We start from the raw sequence: 22,868 nt of genomic DNA on the forward strand, positions 1-22,868 counted from the left end.
TTGATTACTGATGTCCATGTAAACAGTCACTGGTTAAGTGATAAACTATTAAATTGTATTACTAGTGACTGTATTTATGGCTTTTTAGTCATTTCGACAAATCATATTTCATTTTAATATTATTTTTAGTTAAAAATTAGTATCTTTTGTGTTTTTCTCGCATTTAATTTAGTGATTTTTGGTTTCATAGTCCTGCATAAAAGGTGTGTGTGTATTCAGTAATCAACATTTGAAGTGGATCTCACCCCCCAAAGTTGTCCTAAAATTACTGAACAACACCTATTGTCTTGGCACAATTTTGCAAACATCTTTTGATCCACTTCAAATGTTGACTACTGTTTTAGTAGCCGACAACCCCATCACGAACTAAAAAGCACCTCTTTATGTGTTGTCTAATGGTTTAATTGCTAAGGAGCATTAGCTCCTGTACATACACTCAAACAAAAAATGAATTGTATTGTGATCATACAAGCACAGTCTTAAAACGATCAATCCGGACGATCCCCCCCACCACCCCCAACCTCAAAGCTCCTCAAGTGAGTATTCTGAATGGTATTCCCTTTAACATCATCACAAGAAAAAGGAAATGCATTGAACTTAGAGCAAATAATGACTTCGGTTGTTTTTGATCTGACCAAGGACCACAACTCCTGCCAAACAAAAGTATATGGCGAAAAAAAATAATAATGGAACATTAAAAACACACTCGTGACACAAATAATAAAGTCCTTCAAGACAAATTCACTGTCGACTAATGTCACAACACTTGTTTTTTCGAAATGAACTTTTAGTTTTGCTGTGCACAGGGGTGTTATACACCGAGTCTCTTGCTGAATGTGAAAGATCCAGTCTGTTTTAATCAGTTCGCGTCTCTGAGCTCGTAGGCCAGAGCGATTAAATCAGGAACGATTGTTTTAGTAGTTCAACGAGTTCTTGATGCTCGGCAGAAAAACGAAAGCACCGTTTCCCTCGCGGTCCTCGCATCGACGCTCCTTTTTGGAGGGGATTTGGAGGATTGGGAATCAGGTGTCCTTGGCTGGTTTGCAGGAATAAAGATGTACCTGAGACCCCGTGTGCATAAACGTCTTCCGCCCTCATTAATGTGACCTCAGTGCCTCAATGATTGATAGAAAACACAGAAAACACACAAGCATGCTTTTGAAAGCTACGGCCCACCGTGGCAAGTCGCAAATGCAAAAGAAAAAAACCCAGGGATGAGAGGGCTCATGATGATGAGCAAAATGTCCTCAGCAGTCACTGAGCTCAAACCCCGTACTTGATAAACTCTGTGAGGAAATGGTTTGGTACAGCTGCTCGGGCACTCGTACGTGATCACTTACCAATAGTATGTGTGTTTTTAAAAGCCTAAATGCGTGATTTCCTACAGCCAGAAATCAGTTGATCGAACTTTCAGGGTTAAATCAATCCTGAATTAGAGAAACGATGGTGTGCTGGAAGTCGTTTAAATGCTGAGCACTTGAAAGCACCTTCATGTGCCATATAATCTGACACTGTGATTTAATGGCTCAGAAAAGCTCAAGTGATTTGGGGATGTATGTAGAGTTAGCTGTGGCGAAGGTGACCTGGCTGATGAGGATGGCTGACGCTTCGTTTTTATGAGAAAGAGTCTGTTCAGTCTCTCGTTTTCCCAGCTTTGAATACTTTCCTTTCTTGTGGATACATAGAAGCCCTATAACGCTTTGAAGAAACTGTCCATATGTGAACGTTCAGGAACAAACAGAAAACATTCGTTTGTTGATGGTTTTACCAGACATAAGTAGCCCATGGGTGGGTTGAAGGGTTATCTCAAAAATTTAAATTTTATCATAATTTACTCACCCTTATTTCATTTCCAATCCTGTACGGTGTCTTTGATTTAAACTACCAAACTGTATTTGGTTATAAAAGACATCACTGAAAATTTCAGGGGTTCCAGTTCTCAATTGGCCATTTAAAACATGTCACTGTTACCTTCTACTCTTGTTTTGGTATGCTCTACTTCACATCACTTTGTGTAATGCATGATGCAAGTTATCTCTCAACACATCCTATAACGTTCAATCGTTGGTTTAGTAGGTTATGAGTATGTAGTCTTTTGTGGCTGTTTGAACACATGAGCTTTTACACCACAAACATTTCAATCGAATTTGTTTTCAACTTCAGACACCCCTGGTCTACAAGCTCAGTACATTTCAGTCTTAATTTACCTCTGTTTTAGCATGATCCACTTGTGATTGGATTCACAAAAAACATGTTAATGCTAGGGGTGAATAAATCCATTGTGAGTGACTATACTTAGGATTATAGTTGTGAATACACATCTGCCAGTCTATCATATTTACACTTTGGAATGTGTTGCAGTTCATTTGTATGGTTTGTTGTTTTATGAATACTGTCAATTGAGACATACTACACTTTTTTTCGGGCTTCCATATTGAACGATAATGATATATATTTAGAGTTGTTTATGCTTCCAGATTTAATAGAGTATCCCAACAATGACTGAAGCCAGAAAAATGTGTGGGTCCATTAAATGGCTTAACGTATTGTTGACGGATAAATTTTCTATACGTCTCTAATATCAACACACTTTTAGATTCCCATTGTTGCACTGGCTCTTAGTGATTGGCGCTTCGATCATTATAGAGACAAAAAGTCCAGAGCTTATTGCTAATGACAAATTTTATCGTGATTCAATATAATATAATTTATCGGCCCAGCTCTACCTTTTTTTATTGACTTTTTTTCCCACCTACAATGTAGTGGTTATTTTGAATGGAGGGGTAATCTAGCTATAATCTATGGAGAAGCACTTTTTTTTTTTCATTAAAGACACTTCTACAGGTTTGGAACCATGTGAAGGTGAATGAATCATAACAGAATTTAATTTTAGAGGAAATTAGCCCTTACAATAGGGTTGTTATAAAGAAAATTTTGAAATGAACAATGTTCACGGGGATGTGACAAGCTCTCAATATCCAAAAGCCCTGAGGTTAAAAGGCAGGAGAAGGTGGGATGTGAACATATTCAAATGACTACTTTTATGAACCCATAGTGTACTTTACTGAGGAACGGGGAGGTTCTGTAAAGCCACACATCTGAAGTTATGAGATTTGGAGTGAACAGTGAAAAAAACTAAACGAAAGCTTTCAGCACAGAGAAAGAGCATCTGAAACATGAGGCCGTCGGGGTAAAGAATAGCGAGTGGGTGAAGGTCAATGTCACAGAAACATAGGGAAGGAGGTCAAGACTCCTCGTTGCCAGAGTCTTCTTCGTCGCCAAAGCAGTCCCCTGCCATTTCGCTGCTAATCCCTCCGGCTTCTGCCTCGTCCTCATCGTCATCATCCTCCTCTATGTCGTCATCGTACAGATCATCGTAGAGCAGGTCAGATGTACTGCCGTGGGAAGGCACTTTGGTCTGGATGCAGTACTCCGCTAGCGTTGTCGGCACTTTTACCCCATCTCGTTCGGCATCTGCCTTAGTGGACACCACCTGCTTCCTGTACACAACGTAAACATATATAGCGTCAGCAAATCTGTTCGGCTTAAACAATTAATGTTGTTTTTTTTAAATACTTGTTTGTAAAGCGCTTTCAGTTGCATGTACTGTATCTAGGAAAAGTGCATACAAATAATATGTATTTTTATTGTAACTAGGGCTAGTGCGATTAATCGAATCGTATTCACGATTTGAAGTTTAACAGGAAGAGAAGAATTCTCTCTCAGCACAGTGGAGAGTGCTTTACCTATATCGTATATAGTTTATATATCGTATTTAGTTTAGTCGTTTGGGATGCAGTGACACATAGTCAAATATTTTCCCCAACAGATCCACAACTTTTGACGCTCATGAAAGTCACCGTGCAAAACATATTAGGAGGTTTGCTGAAGGTGCAGCTGACGTGCAAGGAGGGGTTTACGTCTTTAATAAACTATGTCAGTTTGGGTTCATTGAAAAGTAAGAATGATTCATAAATCCATATGACACAGTCTCTTAAAAGTGACATCGCGTCTTCCGTTTCAGGCTCACACTACAAGCGTACCGCACCAAAGCCCATTCGAGCCGGCCAACTGAAGTGCACCCGATTCGTAGCGCTCACACTTGTCAAACAAACTGGAAACGCACCTGGGCACGGTTCGGATGGCATAGTGTAAGTGACTTTGTACAAGACTCTCTACCTCTTGCTAGTTCAACACAGAACTAGCAATAGCACTAGCTCTGAACTAGCCCCTGGTTCATGCTGGTGGAAAAGGAATATTGGGGAACCTAAATTACACACATCAGAGTAGAGTCTAATCCTGCATAATAGGACCTACAGACGCCATATGAAACATCACCACAGTATTGTAAAGCGTTACAAGGCTTGCAAATTAAAAAGGCCAATGTAATGACATTTACCTGTTGCTGTTTACAAATGCAACAAGGAAAATGGGGGAAATTTATTTCAGTAGCAGGCATGGTACAGTAGCTTGTTCTTATAACAGAGTTTCTTTAACTACCGTAGCCATGCAAAAGCCATGACAACAGCCTTTTATTGGTTGATGATCTTTATGAAAATACATTAAATAAATGAAAAAACGTCACAAAGATGTTTATGAAGTTCACAACTACTTATAACTAACAAATGCTGTTTTTTTACTACTATTTTTATTACTTTTGTTCATCATTACACTTCATGCTTTATTTTTGATCAAATAAATGCATCCTTGGTGCGGCTTATTTTAAAAACAGTTTCAATCTTGCTGACACCAAGAGAATATTTTCAACACTTTTCCCCCCTGAGAACAAGCAAATCATGTTTTCTGCTGAGGGATCTGTTTTGTTAGAAAAGAATGTCAATAAGGGAAAAGTTCAACATTTCTGCTAATGTTTACTTGCCCAAGGGAAAGAAAGACATGCTCAGAGAGCAGTGTGTCCTAAACATTGGTGGGATGGTGCAATGGAAGCGTTTGGGGCCAGAGTGTGGCTGTAGCCAATGTTTAATCTAGATCTCAGTCAATGTCAGTGGTTTAAGTCATTTTTGGCATTTTGTTGCCCAGCATGAAACAATTCTAAGCTTGATTATTTTAGCTCCTTAACAAACCACTCATTTTGACTTCTCATTCATGTCAGTAGCTCAAAAAAATTGAGACTAACCCTTATACTTAATAGAATTGGATAGAAAAAGCTGAGTATGTGTTTTCAGGGAAGTCATTTAAGAGATAAAATGGTGGTACCTTATAATCTCTGCATATTCTTTGTCCTTGCCTTTGCTGTCCCTCCACTTGCGAAACATGACTGAGGCGTCCACATTTGCAGGAGAAAAGGTGTTGGGTTCATTTAGCAGCGAGATCACGCTCAACAGGATTGTTCTACAGACAAAAAAAACAAGTTATATTGTTGTTCAATTTTGATACAGACTGGTACCATTTTTTTAATCTTTGAAGGACAAAGTTAAAAAATGGCTGCATTTATTTGACTAAAATACAGAACATAAAAAACTTGCGACGTTATTACAATTTAAAACAACTAGTTTCCTATTTTTAATACTTAATACTATTTTTAAAAAGTCATCTATTTCTGTGATGCCATGGCTTGAATTTCATCAGTCTTTATCGCCACATGATCCTTCAGAAATAGTCAGAATTATGAGCCCCTCTGTATATATTTTTTTTCCAATTGAAAGATTTTCTTCAACACATTTCTAAACAATAGTTTTAATAACGGATTTCTCTTTGCCATGATGACAGTACATTTTTTTTATAGTTTACAGTGCCATTTAAAGGCTTAACTAGATTAATTAGGCTTATCTAGGTTAATTAGGTTAACTAGGCAAGTCATTGCCTAACAGTTTGTTCTGTAGACAAAAAAAAATATTGCTTTTGGAAGCCAATAATATATATATTTTTAAATAAAAACTGCTTTTATTCTAGCCAAAATAAAACAAATAAAACTTTCTCAAGAGGAAAAAATATTATAGGAAATACTGTGGAAAAAAATTCTTGCTCTATTAAACATTTGTAGAAAAATAAATCAAAACTTACAAGGGCAAATAATTTTATTTCAACTGTATAATATTTAAGAATTTCTCATTTTTTATAAAAATGTTGAACACAGTTACCCTGCTTGATAGTATTTCATTAAACAATTAAAAAGTACAATTAAACAATTCTACAATTACTTATAACAATATCCATGACTATAACTGTAACAGCAAATAATAAAAAGGATCTAAATCAACAAACAGTAACATTCAGTTTATAATAAGTGTGCACGGCAGTTTTGTTTCTTTAAATACTCAAACTATAAAGCAGGATGTATTCCAACTGGCTGCCAATTGTTTTATTATTCATCAGCTGGCCAAAAAATAACTAAAAATAAAATTTAGAAAGTGATTCAACTGATAAGATATCTCAGACATTTTTCAGCTCTGTATTTTTGAATCGTGTTTTGAATTTTCGAATTGGATTTCCGTACCTTTGAATTATGTTTTGAATTTACAAATTGAATTTGCATAATTTTGTATCATATTTTGAATTTACAAACTGGATGTGTATTTTTAAATCGTGTTTTGAATTTTAGAATTGAATTTGCATAATTTTGTATCGTATTTTGAATTTACCAATTGGATTTGTGTATTTTTGAATCGTGTTTTGAATTTACAAACAGGATTTGCGGAGCTTTGAATAGTGTTTTGAATTTTAAAATTGAATTTGCATACTTTTGTATTGTATTTTGCATTTACGAACTGGATTTGTGTATTTTTAAATTGTGTTTTTAATTTACAAATTGGATTTGGGTAGTTTTAATTGTTTTGAATTACGAATTGGAGTTGTGTATTTTTGAATCGTGTTTTGAATTTACAAATTTGATTTTTATTTTTGTTTATCGTGTTTTAAACGTACAAATTTTGTAAATGTTAATTGTGTTGTAAATGTATCTGGCTCCATACTGAGTGTTATTATGTGTATTTTGACCCTGTTACCTGACATTCTGTGTGGGGTTCCATCTCTCTGAGGGCAGTTCTCCGCTCTGAGGGTCATCAACAGGTGGATGGAGGATAGAAATACACACATCGCCATTCTGGATTTGAGAGATGTATATTGAGCAACAATGGCAGCATTGTTTCAATACCTTGTCTAATTGTAATCCTTTAGTTCTCAAAAGTACATTAGGCAAACAAGCATATTCACCTCATATATATTCGGATGCCACATCTTGGTGAGAAACCGAAAGGTCGGAGGAGAGTAAGGGTAGTCGATAGGAAACTTTATATGGGCCTGAGGAAAGAGACAGAGTGAAAAATTATTATTAGCTTGCTTATAGATAGTAAATGAGCTGCTGTAAATCGGTCTCAAAATGGAAAGCACATTGGACTAAAAGGGTTCATATAAACAATATTTATGAATCTCAACATCTTGTAGTTCATCAGGTTTCCCATGTGGTGCCAAAATAGAGCTTGAGATGATAGTGCAGTGCTGTATTAAGGGCCAAACTCACTTTAGTACAATGCTGATGTATTATGCTTCAGTTTAATAGTGATTTTTTTTTAAGTAAATTGGCGTTATATCAAATGCAATGGTTAAGAGAGTCCAGTGTAATTCACACTTATTCAAATATACGGTGCTTAAAAGCAATCACACCAAAGTTCAGCCTAGTGCATTCACATAGCAAAATCAATAGAAAAGTAGTGCAGTGGAATGAAACATTTGTAGAGTAAATGGCGACCTTAGACAAATCTTCTCAGCATGTGAAAATCCTGCTATTAGTTCTCGCCATTGCTGTTGAGTGCTGATTATGTGTCAGACTACATGAACTGGCCTGCTTTCAAGTCGGAATCTGCTCGACCATGATAGCCTGAATGAGGATCTGAGCCTCAGTCAAAGCATTCGGTCTTAGAAAGCTACAACCTATTCTAATCCAACTTCCTCCGTTAGTGACCATTAGAAATCACTGAGAAAAACAAGATCTCTGAAGCTAGAAAAAAGTTCCTCCAGAAGAAAATGATTTGTAATATAACAAATTATACATGCTATCCGGCAAAGATACAATATCTTGCTGATGTCTGCCCTGATGGCTATGAGTTTGAATGGGCGCAACCCAAGCTGGTGTTCACAAAGATACCCTAATCTTACTCGAAACATGTTGCATCCCATAAGTATATGACCAAGACTATGCTTTTGGTTCATAGTTGTTTAGTTATATGATGATGGAAGATGGAAAGCGAATATTGAAAACATTTGAGGGGGGTGATGTGCTTTATGAAGTGTTTAATTTCCGTTCCTCTAAAGGGAACACTTAAAATGTTCCTTGTTTTTTTACTTTTTGGATCAAAACTCAATGGTGAATTAATCTATGAATGACTCTCTGATGCCAAGGTGCAATTTCAATGGAAAAGGTTTTGTTTTGCCTCAGGAAATCTCAATGTAGCCAGACTTCATTTTGTTTTGCCATCATTGATTAAAGGGTTAGTTCACCCAAAACATGTAAATCTGTAAACTAATTTTTACACAGCGAATTTAAAGGCAGCCCCAAAGCCTCTCTGTTTGCTCTATGTAAATTAATAATTAAGTAGCTTGATGTTGAACCACATTCAGGTTTGGCTTCTGTGTCACCTTTGCTGTCTTTGTAAAGATGCCTTTATTCATTACTCATATTCATTCTCATATCGTTCCTATTTACTGAGACCTTCATTCATTGTCAGAACCTAATTAAAATATTTGACATCTCAGTTCTCTCATCCTCCATAGACAGCAAGACCCAAAATGTTCATAGTCCAAAAAAAACCCTTTTTTTTTTAACTGTACGGTAATCAGGTAAATCATCAAGTACATTTTTGTGCATCATAAAAACTGTTGAAATGACTGTTCTCTCTTCAGTTGTATCAAGTCACAGTGCACGTTTACTACAGGCAATGTGATGCTGGCATGTTACGTTGCTGACCTTATTGCTAATACATCAACTGACCGCAGTGAACACTCAGCCTAATGAAAACGTAATTGAACAAAGTTGTTTTTACATTTTGTTAGGTGCACAATAGTCTTCTAGGAGCTTTGTGTGATTACAGCTGAACCGCTGAAATCACGTGGAATGATTTGGCAATATTTTTTGGTTTGTTTGAACATCTTGAGACTCTTGCTGTCTTTGGAGGATGAGGGAGCTCTCGGATTTCATCTAAAATATCTTAATTGGTATTTCGAAAAATTAATTGAGGTCTCACTAAATTAAATTGACATGTGGGTGAGTAATTAATTACAAAACTAACATTTTTGGGTAAAGGAACCGTTCTAAAAATACTCAGGTACAGTTACGATTGTGATTCCACGTGAGTCTGGTTTAGCACAGCGCGATTACAAACAGATCTTGGCTGGAAATTCTAGGCATGGTTAAGCCCTGATCACACCAAACGTAGCAAGCAGTTTGGATGCTGCTGTTGAATCCTGTGCCCCTCGTGTTTTAACTGACTGATGCACCTTGCCTTTTTGCCATTGCCATGCGTGTTAACTCTGAGTGGACAAAAATGCTACTTAAGTCAAGTCTTTTTCCATTCTCCAATCATATGAAACCAGAGGTGAAATTTATGTTGAGGTGGCCGCAGTGTTTGTATTCTCAAAACAACTAATGAGAATTTTAAAGTAGGACGTGGACTTAAAGATGGACTTGTGGTCGCTTTTTCAAGTTAACCGAAGCTTTATGGTCGCTTGGTGATTTCCAAAAATCAAATGAATTTTATTATACCATTATAATTACTATATTTAAGCCATAACCTAGTTAGTATAAAAATAGTTTATAGTTAAAGCCTTTAATTTTTTTTATTTTCCTATTGGTTTGCAACCCTTGGGGTGATAACATTATATTAAACACACAGTAACAGCGTCAGATGCAGCAGATTGATTTTATGGCACCAGGTTTACTTCTGGCACATTTACAGCACTCACATACATTAAAAAACAATTAAACAAAGAATAGACTTGGACTCATTGGTGTGTTTGCATCGCTGCAAGCAAGATTTCTATATTTATAACCACCTCAGAGGATATTGGGGGTCATGAGTCACTGGCATTGTTATTTTGGGGGTCGCAGGCTGAGAAGTTTGGGAAGCAAGCCCTGCCTTAGACAACTGTGTTGAACCTTACTAGACCAAGTATCCACATGGTGTTGCCACTCTGTTGCCTGGCTGCCAGTTTCTCCATAGCTGGCTAGACAGAAGAGCACCATTTATTTATATATTTGTTAGTCAATGAAGTAATGTCCAGATAATAAACTAAAGAAATGTCCAAGCATTGTCCATAACGCTGTTTACATTACATTCGTGTTACTAAGGTAACTACTGGCACATTTGTATTAGAAGTCCACTATCAACATCACAGTGGAAAATGAAACCATTTTGCATGTTGAATGCCCTGGATTGGCACGGAATTGAAGATTTAAACCAGGGGTGTCCAAACTTAGTCCAGAAAGGCTGGTGTCCTGCAAAGTTTAGCTCCAACTTCCTTCAACACACCTCCCTGGAAGTTTCTAGTATACCTAGTAAAAGCTTGATTAGCTGGTTCAGGTGTTTTTAATTGGGGTTGGACCTAGGACCGAGTTTGAACACCCCTGATTTCAACAAACAGAACCATTCAGCACCATAGTGGAAAAGCAGCTAAGGAGATTTCCCCCAATGTGTAAAGAGATTCGAGTGTCCAGAAAAGTGCTATATAAATGTAAGTAATTATTATTAATATTATAAAAACCTTTTTTAATATTCTCCTGAAAAGAATGTTATGTGGGTGAACAGTCCTTTAATGCTGGATTTTAAAACTAGTTTGAATCATTAAAACTGAATTACTACGGTAAACTTTTATTTTCATAAAGCACCAAGCCTGTGAGCTGTGGTATATTGTGAAACAAATATAATAATGCTGAGGACTTCTGTTTTGGTGTCACAGTAGAAGTACTGATTATTGCGGTTGATAACACACCATGGAGAATAAGTGACTGTGGGGAATACTGCTCAAACACACTGTCCTTCTGTTTTTAGCTCTCGTATTGAGATGTCATTAATATCCGTCAAGACTATAAATAGAGATCTAGAGTTTAAGGAACGCAATACCGGCTGGGATGGGGGGAAATAATGACTGCGCAAAACATGGGGTGCAATACACTTTAATGTTCAATATAATCATAAAGACACACTATTGATCTGATTCACAACATCCTGGAAGCAGACCTTAAAAAATCATTTGACTTGACGCAAGGTTTACCTTGAAGTAGCCGCCTTCATAAAGTGTGTTTGGAGGACCAAAGATAGCCACTTCCCAGTTGTAGAGGTCCGACTCCTCCACTAGAGTGATGCGGAAACCTTCCACTGGCTCCTCCTGCAGGGACTTCAGCTCCAGCATCAGAGCCTTCTGAGAGCTCGGCATCTGCTGGTGTGCCATAACAGCCCTGATCCTTCAGCCGTGCTATGGATTCAACATAACATGTAGGTTTTTTTTTTCGTACAACACCATTCTGAAGACAGGGACTTACATATTCATATGGCTCACATATTCTTCATGAAGCACTTATAATTTATGCATATGGGTATTAGCAGAGCTGTTACCACTAAAAAGCTCAAAGTTAAGTGTGTGTGTGTTTGCTTGGTTGTGTTTAAGCCCATGCCAGCTTCTATGGCCATTTTCATGCTGAGAAAGAAGTATACTGCAGACATAGATTGTATTAAGGTTTTTAAGTGTGTTTAAATGTATATTTGTATGTACATATTTAGATGTGGAGAAAATTAAGTGACAAAATTCTCAGTTTCTATGAATTGACATTTATAAATTAAATTTTATGACTAAAACGTGATTTATTCTGTAAACTATTGATGACTCTTTTTTTTTTTTTTTTTTTTGCATAAAATAGCCAAAATGCACTAAATTTTCTGTCATGTTTATTCATTTTAAACACCAAACATTGTAACTACTAATCAATTTTTGGTGGAACGATCCTGATTTTTTTTTTCATCATACAGTACATTAAATATCTGATATTCTGATCAATTGCACTTTTCAGTTCTCTAAAATGAGTGTTTTTATTTAAAATCTGAAATGTTACCAGGCTTTTATAGATTAAAACGAATTACATAAAACCAGAAAAAAAAAATTATATATCCACTTAAAAATAAAGTAACGTGTTCGTATTTTGATGTTGAGAATAAATTGCATAATGAATGAAAAAATTGTAACACTTATATGTTGTTGTATTTCTTCACATCAACTAACATATTAGTGCATAAACTAATGCTAACAAGAATAAATTTAGATTTTAATAATGTATTAGTAAATGTTGAACTTAACCTATTAATAAATGCTGTACTTAAATTACATTTACTATAAGATCCTTACTTGTGATCATTATAAGTGTAACAAGAACAACAATAATAAAACCAAACCATTTAAAGGAAGCATTTAACTAATTAACTAATTTATATGGCTAAAATTAGCTTTATTCTGTAAATTATTGAGAATTTTTTTAACTAATTGTTTTGACTAAAACTTTTTTATTCTGTAAACTATTTATGACATTTCTATATTGTTTTTGCATAAAATAGCAAAAATGCACCAAATGTTCAGTCGTTTATTCATTTTTAAACACCAACATTGTAAATAATAATCAATATTTGGTGGAATGCTCCTGATTTTTTTTTATCATAAACTAAATATGTGATATTCTGATCAATTGCACTTTTCAATGCTCTAAAATGACAATGTTTGTATTTGAAATCTGAAAGAAATAAGTGATCAGGCTTTTATAGAATAAAGCAAATTCCATAAAAGCCAGAAACTATTATACATTCACTTTAAGTAATTAACATTTTCATATTTTGCTGCTGAGAAATAAAGGTAAATGAAAAATGGTTACATTTTACTATGATGTATTGTATCAGTTCGTGTTAACGAACAGTGCATTAACTAATGATTATTAATAAATGCTCTACAAGTGAAATACATTAACTATTAGAACATTATTGGAACCAGAAAAATGCACTACATTACTACTAAAAACCACTGAAAACATTTGAATAAATGAACACAGAACTATACACTATTAATTACCTGAGCTGCTCCTCGGGAAATGTGACGTCTGAGTGCCTTTAAACTTCCAGCTTCATGTAAATATTAATACGTTGCTAATATTTATCTATTCCTTGGGCCCCAGGGGGGACTGCTAGCCTTTTTTTGCCCGTTATTTATCGAATCCTGTTGCTTTTTCTGTCAGGCGTAAAGTTATCCGGCATTCAAATTGAATTAAAAACAAACAAAATATATTACCTTTATAAGCAGCGACAACTCGTTCGTTCTGTTTGCTGCTAGCCGCAATGGAGGGGGAAGACGATGTGTTGGGAGTTGTCCTCGTACACTGCCCTAACGCCCCCCAAAAAAGCTCTACCGCATGTAAATAAATGTCCAATTTAGCTTTAGAGGACGCAGAAGGTGTTTGTCAAACCGTGCGGGTCGCTGTCATCACTTCGTGTCTTTGCGCGTCTTCAACCGCACAGCTGATCGGCTGCTTGTTTACATTTGTTCTGCTGCGAGGCTTCAACGCACATTCAAAACCCTCCCGTTTGCGCAGAGAATTAAAACTGCCCAATTTTGCTTTGACCGTCCTGACCGACTCGACAGCGACTAAACGACAGGGTATGAGTGTTATGAAAGTGGTGTATGGAGATTAATGGGAGCGCAGGAGAAATACATGAACGCAATCGACAGGTGATGATGTCTCTCGCCGTTTCTCAATCGCCTCTATTGATGCTTCCGGTTATCACGGAGCGTGCCTGTACACGTCTCTGCGCGTGTGCGTCATGACGTAAGACGCGCAACTGTAAATAAGTTCGAAAAATATTTGTTGTGAATCTGCTTCCTTTTCCAGTTCCCCCAAAGAATATGCCATTGTTTTGGTGTAATACTTGATTGTGTTATACATTTAGTCAAATCTGACCCTATAGGTTATTTTTATATTCTAAACCTTTTTGTTGACCAAACTCTTCTCAGTTTTATGTCAAATAAAGATATCAGCTTTGGTATTAATAGTTATCAGATCTCTTTACCTGTTTGCATAGGTCTTTGGAATAATATATTTGGTGACATAAATTAGGAACAGTTTTTAGTAAAAAAAATTCAGTCATTTTCTTTTCAGCTTAGTCATTTTATTAATCAGAGGTTGCAACCGTTTGTACTTTGGCGAATACAGGGAGAACATGCAAACTCCACACAGAAATGCCAACTGACCTGTCTTTGTCCTAATGGTCCTCGTCAGCTTCTTGGTCTTGGTCGTCATCTTCTTGGTTGTAGTCTGCTCATGGACTTCTTCTTTGATTCCATCTTGGACTTGGTCTTAGTAGACTTCTTTGTCTTCTTGTTTGTCCTGGAAGTCATCTTGGTCTTAGATTTCATCTTCATCTTAGTTTTTGGTCGTCATCGTCTTTGTCTATATCTTCTTGATCATCACCATTTTGGTCTTCATGGTCTTCTTTGTCTTTATCTTGGTCTTTGTTTTGATCTTTATCTTGGTCTTGTTCTTTGACACCATCCTGGTCTTTCTCTTGGTCTTCTTCTTCATCTGTCAGAGTCTGGGATAGAACCCGGGTCTCTGGTGTGAAAGGTGAGTCACTAACCACTAAGCTACTGGAAGGTGATGAACCCAAACGATGAAAGGCAACTTGGTTCCTTGTGGACCTTCATTAATAACGAAAAAAAATTCAATAAGAAACGAAATTAGATGAGGTAAAAACAAAGAGTCTTCCAATAAGCAACAGCAAAGAACAATTTCAGAGATGTTTGCTAATATCAGTTATAATATTTTAAGTTACTTTTTTTTTTAAATTAACACTAGCAGTAGCAGTAAAAAGCTACAATACAGACTACTGAGCTGAAACTTGACTAAAAGTTAAATTGCAAATCAAATCGAAATCGCAATATCTGTCAAAAAATTTCAATTATTGCAATAAGACATTTTCCATACACTTTCATTCACAAACACTACAGACAATTTAGCCTACCCAGTTCACCTATAGCCTATATGGATTGTGGGGGAAACCAGAGAACCCGGAGGAAACCGCGCGAACATGGGAAGAACATGCAAACTCCACACAAAAACATCAACTGACCGAGCTGGGACTCAAACCAGTGACCTTTTTGCTGTGAGGCGACAGCGCTACCCACTGCACCACCTCATCGCGCAGCAATATTATAGATAAAGTAAAAAAAAAAAAAAGTATAACAAAATTAATAAAGAATCATTTAAATAAAATAATTATTTAAAAAATGCTGAAGTAAAAAAAAAAAAGATTACAATGAAAAACTCTCTTGGACTGATAGATATTTTTACAGATATGGGGGAAACAGATCAAAAAGAAAAAAGTTTTCTGTATAAGTTGTGCTTAGGTATGTGTTTAAGTGTTACTATTTTTTTTTCCAGTTTAGAGAAAAGTCTGATAGCATTTCTTCCCAATTTCAAATAAAATCATTGTCATTTAGAACATTATTTTAGAACAAGACAGTCTGGAACTGGTCTAATTCTGGTCTAACTGGTCTTCTCTGAAGTTTTGTGTCGTTTAAAAATAAAAAAATAGGCATATCTAAAATATCAGCCTATTTGTTATTTTATACAAAAAAAGTAAGTAACAGTATTTTTATTTTAAATTTGGAGTAATGTGATCTGTAGTTTAATTAAAAAGTTGTTTAATAAAAAGTATAAATAATAAACCCAGAGAAACTGGGCTCTTATTGTTTTCCAGTAGTGTCGTCATCCACTTTTATTACAATTGAATTGTTTTTAGTAATTTTATTATAAAAGGTCATTTGAAAAGTTAAAAAGTAAATACAAAAAATAATAATAAAATAAAAACAAAACAGAAAAAACACACCAAGTTGCTTTAAATTATATTAAAAGATATAGTCATCAGTAGTTTACAGAAGAAAAAGTATAAATCATAATATCCACAGAAACTGGTCTATTATTTTTTCCCATTGGTGTAGTCGTGCATTAAAAGCATTTATTAAAAGCATTTAAAGTAAAAAAAAAAAAAAAACTTAATACAAAACTAAGAAAAAATAAAACAAAGTTGTATTTAATTGTATTATAAAAGTATTTGTAGCCTGTTTGTTAGACTGATAGATAGATAGATAGATAGATAGATAGATAGATAGATAGATAGATAGATAGATAGATATATAGATAGATAGATAGATAGATAGATAGATAGATAGATAGATAGATAGATAGATAGATAGATAGATAGATAGATAGATAGATAGATAGATAGATGGATGGATGGATGGATGGATGGATGGATGGATGGATGGATGGATGGATGGATGGATGGATGGATGGATGGATGGATGGATGGATGTACTGACTGACTGACTGATTAATCTTTCCAGCAGCACAATACAGTATACAAAAAGAGAGAGACCAATAAAAACATCAGTGATGCGCTTGCAAACACACATCTAGACTACACTGTAAACGATTTCTGTTGTTTTCACGGTATTGTACTGCATTTCTCAACAGTTGTTTACTGTATAAGCTGTGCACAGTGTGTTACTGTATATATTGCTGTTTTCACAGCATGATAATGTATTCTCAACATTTCCATACTGTGAACATGATTAACAGTATGCTACTGCAGATTTTACAATGAATTTTGGGAAAAAAATCAGTTACTGTGCATCTAAATACAGTACTGCAAATGACCATGAAAAACTCTACACACACTTTATATTATTATTATTATGTTTATTTTATTTTTTGACAAAGTATTTTGTGAAGAAAAATAAACTAACCAGTTTCTTCAGACTGTTCAGTGCATAAAACTGTCCCCTGGTTTTCCATTTTTGGGTGTACTGCACCTTAATTTTATAAGGTTAACATGAAAATATTAAATCATTTTTAATCAACATAACTTTGTGCTTAACCAAATCGTAAACTGGAACAAAAGTAATTGATTCATGAAACCAAAGTCAGCTTAAATGTCAGAATGACCAGCCTGCTTTAGACGGATTCATGAGGTTTGGGCACGCGTCATCACCATGGAGGTCACATCTCCGCATTTTCAAAACAATATTTTAAAATACGCTCCATCTCTATAAATAAACCACAGACTTGAGTTTAAAACAACTACATTCCTGCATGAAAAACGGTTAAAACTAAATTTCATAACACATTCATTATAGAGCCATCTAAGACCGGGGCAAGTCTCACATGTCTAGCCGATTATAACTTCATTTCGCCGGATACATGAGTGATGATGGACACCCTGGAGGTCAGAATCTCCGCTATCGGCAAAGCATGCTTAACATTTACACATGATATCTATAAATAAACCACAGATTTGAGTTTGTAAGAACTACATTCTCGCATGAAACACTGTTAAAATTTCATTTCGTGACATATTAAACGCAATATTTATAATATTAGCTGGGCTTTCTCATCCGCCATTACCCTTTGCTTGTTGATGTTAAATGAATTCTGGGAGAAAAAAATAAAAATATTAATTCTCAAAACACTTCAAACGAACTTTATTCTTATTGTCAAGGTCAGATATATGTAATAATTTCGCTGGTAAAGTGAATAAAAAAAACAATGTTACTATATTGTAATCAATATCACGTTTGCACTGGTTCGGTTCAGCACTCGAGCGACTCTGAATCGTATTGAACCGAATTGAACCGTTTGCTCGGGAATTATTTGATCACACGTGTTCACAAGCACATTCAGCAATATGCAATTAGTGTATAATTAGTGTATAAATGCGTGTGGCCAAGCAGTATAACGAAATAGTAATGAATCATATACAAAAAGGGATCGGTTTTAGGCGGATTCGATTCTTTGCTGTTCACTAAGAAGCCGATTCATAGAACCGAACGGACACGACTCGACATGCAGGCAACGGCTCTCCTAATTTGAAATTCACCTGTCGTCTTTCATCCAGCGAATTCATCCTCGGTAAGTGTTTTAAAGTCAAATTCTGTCCGTTAAAGGATTGTTTTATAAGTATTTCTGTGTATTGTGTGTGTAATTTAAAAGAATTAACAAAGTGACTAGTTGTAGGTTATGTTATGTCACGCTATCCGTTAACAAATGGTATTTTAAACAAGAAATAACAGACGCCAGGCGGTCATTGTAGTGTTTGCGAGGTATTAGATACAGTGAGTTTATCTTGAGTGAGTTTTTGACCATACGTTAAGTTACCTGAAAAACATAACTTTAACTTATTGTAACTGCATTAATGAATTCTCTATTTCAGCACAACACTGAGATGAAGGCGAAGTCACCATGAAAAGTTAAACGTTTAACGTTACCGTTAAGGTAAGCTCTGGTCTTCACATAGTCATTACGACTAAGCTATCATTATGGTAAAATTTTTCAACTGTAAGTTAGTTATTTAAACTAAACTCATAAGGAAATGAGTCTTAACTGTTTTATTAAATGGAGCTGAAAATTAAATGCAGTTGAATTATTTTAAGCTAACGTTAATATTAACAAAATACATATTAATTGTCTATTTCTCAATAATGTTAATGAGCTTGATATATAGTGTGTCATTAATTGTACATTTAATTTTTGGTGTTCAGGTGTACCTGAGGTGAGTGTACGTTCTGAGTACACAGATATAAGCCAAAGTCATTATCACTATATATATATATATATATATATATATATATATATATATATATATATATATATATATATATATATATCCATCCTATATTCTAAGAGAAATTGATGGGGTCAGGGAATGATTTGTGTACAAATGCATTTTAACCCCAAACAGATTGGTATCGTTGTACCATAGATTTAGATTAATTAATGTTAAGTCTTATTTTACTCTTATTATATTTATCTGTTTTTCAGCTACAGTAATTGATGTTGAAAAACTGATGCTACCAATCACTCCTCACTTGATTATTCAAGGTAATGTTGATGTCTTCCTCATTTTGATTAGATTTTGAAATGTCAAGTTGTTCACAGATTTGTTGTGAGGAGTTTCATGTACAACCTCTTTTTCTTCTTCCAGCAGTTCCTAAGATAAAAAAAAAAATCTGGTGTTAAAACAGCCACGGCTATGCTATTTGCCTACCAAGTGCTGAGTAAATATTAGACAAACATTTTTTTCTATAACTGTTGTCTTTGTTTATTAGCAATTTTACTGGGCGTATGCATTTTTATTTTTCAAAGAGCCTGGAAACTGTAAGTTTAGTTCAATATGTTATTTTATGCTATTCATTTGTCTTAACATGGATTGCATGTTGAAGCTATCGTTTTATAGTGGGAAAATGTAAAAGAGAATCACTGAATACAATGGCATAATGATTCTGCTTGTTCACAGAAGGTACTTGATTTAGTTTTCCTCAAGCGACACATCAGTTTTTATGACTATTGCTTGACACTTGAATTGAAGGGACAGTTCACCCAAAAATGAAAATAATAGCATCTTTGGCATCCTCCACTTGTTTCAAAATAGTTATATATTTATTTTGTTTCGTTGAACACAAACTCGTATTTTTTAAAGAAATTTGGTTCAAATATGAATGTCAATAGTTACTGGTTACTAACATTCTTAAAAATATCTGCTTTAGTGTTTAACAGAAATTCAAACTAGTTTAAAACACGTGGAGTAAATAGTGGCAAAATAGTAAACTATTCCTTTAAATATTTTATTCTGAGACTTTTATTTATATGTGGTTGTCTTTTGTCATATTGTCCTTCTAGCCCAGATTGTGATAGACCTGGAATGCGACACCAGTTACTCTTAAGACAAGAACCGAATAAAGCACAGATGTGGAGGGATTTGCAGCCAAACTAACTGGAGGGAAGGAACCTTTAGGTAAAATCACCTACTTTATTTAGATCTGAAGTATTTTATTTGACATAAAGATTTATTGTTTTAATTCTAATTTATAGCAAACAAGGTTGAGCACCCCTGGTCTAAAAGCTCAAAAATGCTGTTTCCGTGATAAGGTTAAATGTAGTTTAGAAATAGATTCATTAGGATCAATGCTTAAAGTAAACATTTTCTTCTCTCTGTAGACCAAACATGTTTACTATCCCTCACATTTTAATAAATTGTTTCTGTTTTTGTTTTTTACAGTGTGGGTGAACATACTACCTGGATGTCCAACAAAGGCTGCACAAGAGCTCATTTGATAGCACACATTCTGTCCTGTCTACATCTCTGATGACCTGGAAGTGCTTCGACATCAGTGAGTAATACATCTTTATATTGTCATGCATACAGGATTTCTGTAAGCTTAGCTTTAATGTTAGTTTCTAATCAGCAGTGACTGTTTTAATAAATTAAGTATTTAAATTATTCTCAACGTTTTACTGATGCTGTGCACAGTAACGTCATGATGATTTAGTTTGAGGAAATGTCACTGGAGAGGTGTTCGTATAAAAAATAAATAAATAAATAAATTGTATGAAATGACTCGATAAAATGTTTATTTGTTTCGCTGACATGCCATCACTGCTGCATATTGAAATACAGTAATACGAATTGACAGCAGAATATTACCACAAGTATTTCATGAAGTAGGCTAGACTGCTCTTTAGTTCTCTACTCAACTTTAACACATTTCCTCGTGTCGCTGAGCCTCTCTGCAGATTTTGCCAAAAATTAATGCTTAGTAATTACTTTGTTTTATGCAAACCAAATATCAGTAACTTTTATCAGTATCTTATTTAAAAAAAAATCACCCACAGCTTTCATGTTCTCTAACGCAATCTTGTCTGTAAGTTAGAAGTGGATTTATACATGTTAAAAGCCTAAAAGTATTTAATTAACATTAGTCACTTTAAATTAGATTATTTTATTTATTTAATTTTAAATATGTAGCCTTTTAAAGTCAGAATGAACTGTGTTCACCCCTCTTAAATCCGTGGAAGCACTAGTAGTGTGATCATGGAATCAGATATTCGAGCTATACAGAGTCGGACATTAAGGCCCCGTTTACACTAATGCGTTTTAGTTTGAAAACGCATAAGTTTTGCTACGGTTACGCCATCCGTCCACACTACGCCGGAGTTCTCGAGCGCCGAAAACGGAGCGTTTCGAAAACGCTGGAGAGGCCGTTTTCATTCTAAAACGCTGCAGCTCCGTCTCAGTGTGGATGGGGAAAGACGGAGACATCTAAAAACGGAGGCGGGGCTGCAGACATTCGCCTCTCTGATTGGGGCTTTTCCTCAATATTAAGTAGCCTAACACACAGTTCAGTCCTGAATCTTCTCCGTGTAAGTTCAGACTTCGCAAGTTTGATCAAGGCTGCATCTCTTCTTCTCAGTTTGATATGGAAAACATACCGAGGACACGCGTCAATCTTCACAGGGAACAGTGTACTTTATAACTTCATTCACATCACCTTGGCTACGTTGTTTCACTTTCTCAACAATAAAATGTAAACTTGATATAAGGAACTGCCTATTTTTATTTTAATATTAACAACTAAACAGACAGCAGAAATGTTGAGGCGTCGTGCTGCATGAGCGTCATCTTCACTGTGTGCATATTTATAACAAAACGGAGCCGATAACAACTGCCTCCTTTCAATTTCAGTGAAAATACGAAACACACCCTCTCTTTTGCTGAATATCAGTTTTAATAATCGATAATGGCCATTATAAAAGTATAACATACAATAAGTTTATACATTATAGGAAATAAAGGCAAGCGATGAGTCAATATACAGAATGTAGGCTACGTGCTTACATTAATCATTAACTTATCTTTGCGCTCAGCCAAAACACGTTACCTGAGAACAAGTAATAGATTCCAGTGACCAAAGTCAGGGAATATGTCGTTAGATAAAGACAACAAGATGAATGAAATATCACGTTTAATAAATATAGTGAGATTAGATCCAGCGGGAGATGCTTGATGAGAAGTCCGACTAGCAGAGCTCTCATCTGGGTAGATGGGCTCCAGCGATTGCCAAAGTGTGTGTGTGTGGTCACGTGATGTGCGTTTTCAGCGTTTTGGTGTGGACGGAGAGCAGTTCAGAAACGCTGGGTAAAACGCGAGTGTGGACGCGGATCGTTTTCATTCTAAAACGCCGTTTTAAAACTAATACGCACTAGTGTAAACGGGGCCTAAGTTAAGATGAGACTTTATTTTTTACACACCTGTGTGGACACCTGACTAGCAATCTTCAAGAACAATGCCCGCTGATCTTTTCCCCATTAACGTTAGTGTAATTGTGAATTGACAACAAACTGTATTTCACCAACAAAACAATTAAAAACTGTTTTATATATATATATATATATATATATATATATATATATATATATATATATATATATATATATATATATATATAACAGCAGTGCAGTGTTTCGTTTCTGAATGAATTAAATGGTTTGAGGGATGATTAGTTTTTACTCCAGTGATTGATTTTGCTTGTCATTTTTGCAGGATCACCATCATGCTGCTACCCTTTTTCACTGTCCCTTTCCACATCATTTGGCCTTCATCATTTCCTGTCTTGTTGCAGTATTTTCACCTGTTTTTAAAATTGTAATAATTTTTGATGCATTATTGTTGACTGGTTTTAATGATGAATTGTTTATTAGTGTTCTGTTGCTCTGTTATATTTATTTATTGCTACTGTTTTAGCATGGTTTACACAATAAACCTTTATTGTGAAGTTAAAGTTTCAGTTTCTTTATTTTTCTTGTATTTCTTGAACAGTTAAAATAACATTTGTGCAATTTTTGAACAGTTTTACCCATTATAAAGTAGCACTATTAAATAAAATAAAATAACATTTAATAACTGTAAAATACTATACAGTAATAATGAAAGTAACGTTAAAATACCGTAGTTCTTCATGGTAAAAATGTACAATAAAATACTGTTTTC

General features: G+C 35.1%; 2 protein-coding genes across 3 annotated transcripts in view; one reads left to right on the forward strand and one right to left on the reverse strand.

The window, feature by feature from the left end:
• The window catches only part of gtf3c5 (general transcription factor IIIC, polypeptide 5), a 678,526-nt gene that overhangs the window by 477,540 nt on the left and 178,118 nt on the right, over positions 1-22,868 (forward strand). The window lies entirely within an intron of this gene.
• ube2r2 (ubiquitin-conjugating enzyme E2R 2) lies at positions 381-13,760 on the reverse strand. 2 transcript variants are annotated; one of them, XM_073934469.1, is made up of 7 exons: positions 13,279-13,760; positions 13,063-13,218; positions 11,227-11,427; positions 7,174-7,260; positions 6,966-7,063; positions 5,218-5,352; positions 381-3,500 (listed from the first exon to the last, which is right to left on the reverse strand). In XM_073934469.1, exons 3-7 carry the CDS (start codon positions 11,401-11,403, stop codon positions 3,245-3,247), a joined length of 753 nt encoding a protein of 250 aa, XP_073790570.1. In that variant the 5' UTR covers positions 11,404-11,427; positions 13,063-13,218; positions 13,279-13,760; the 3' UTR covers positions 381-3,244. The 2 variants fall into 2 exon arrangements, with proteins under 2 accessions (XP_073790570.1, NP_001002600.1); NM_001002600.1 differs by lacking the exon at positions 13,063-13,218 and having other exon boundaries at positions 2,858-3,500; positions 13,279-13,445.

Source organism: Danio rerio, chromosome 21 (assembly GCF_049306965.1).
Source record: "Danio rerio strain Tuebingen ecotype United States chromosome 21, GRCz12tu, whole genome shotgun sequence".
NCBI lineage: Eukaryota > Metazoa > Chordata > Actinopteri > Cypriniformes > Danionidae > Danio > Danio rerio.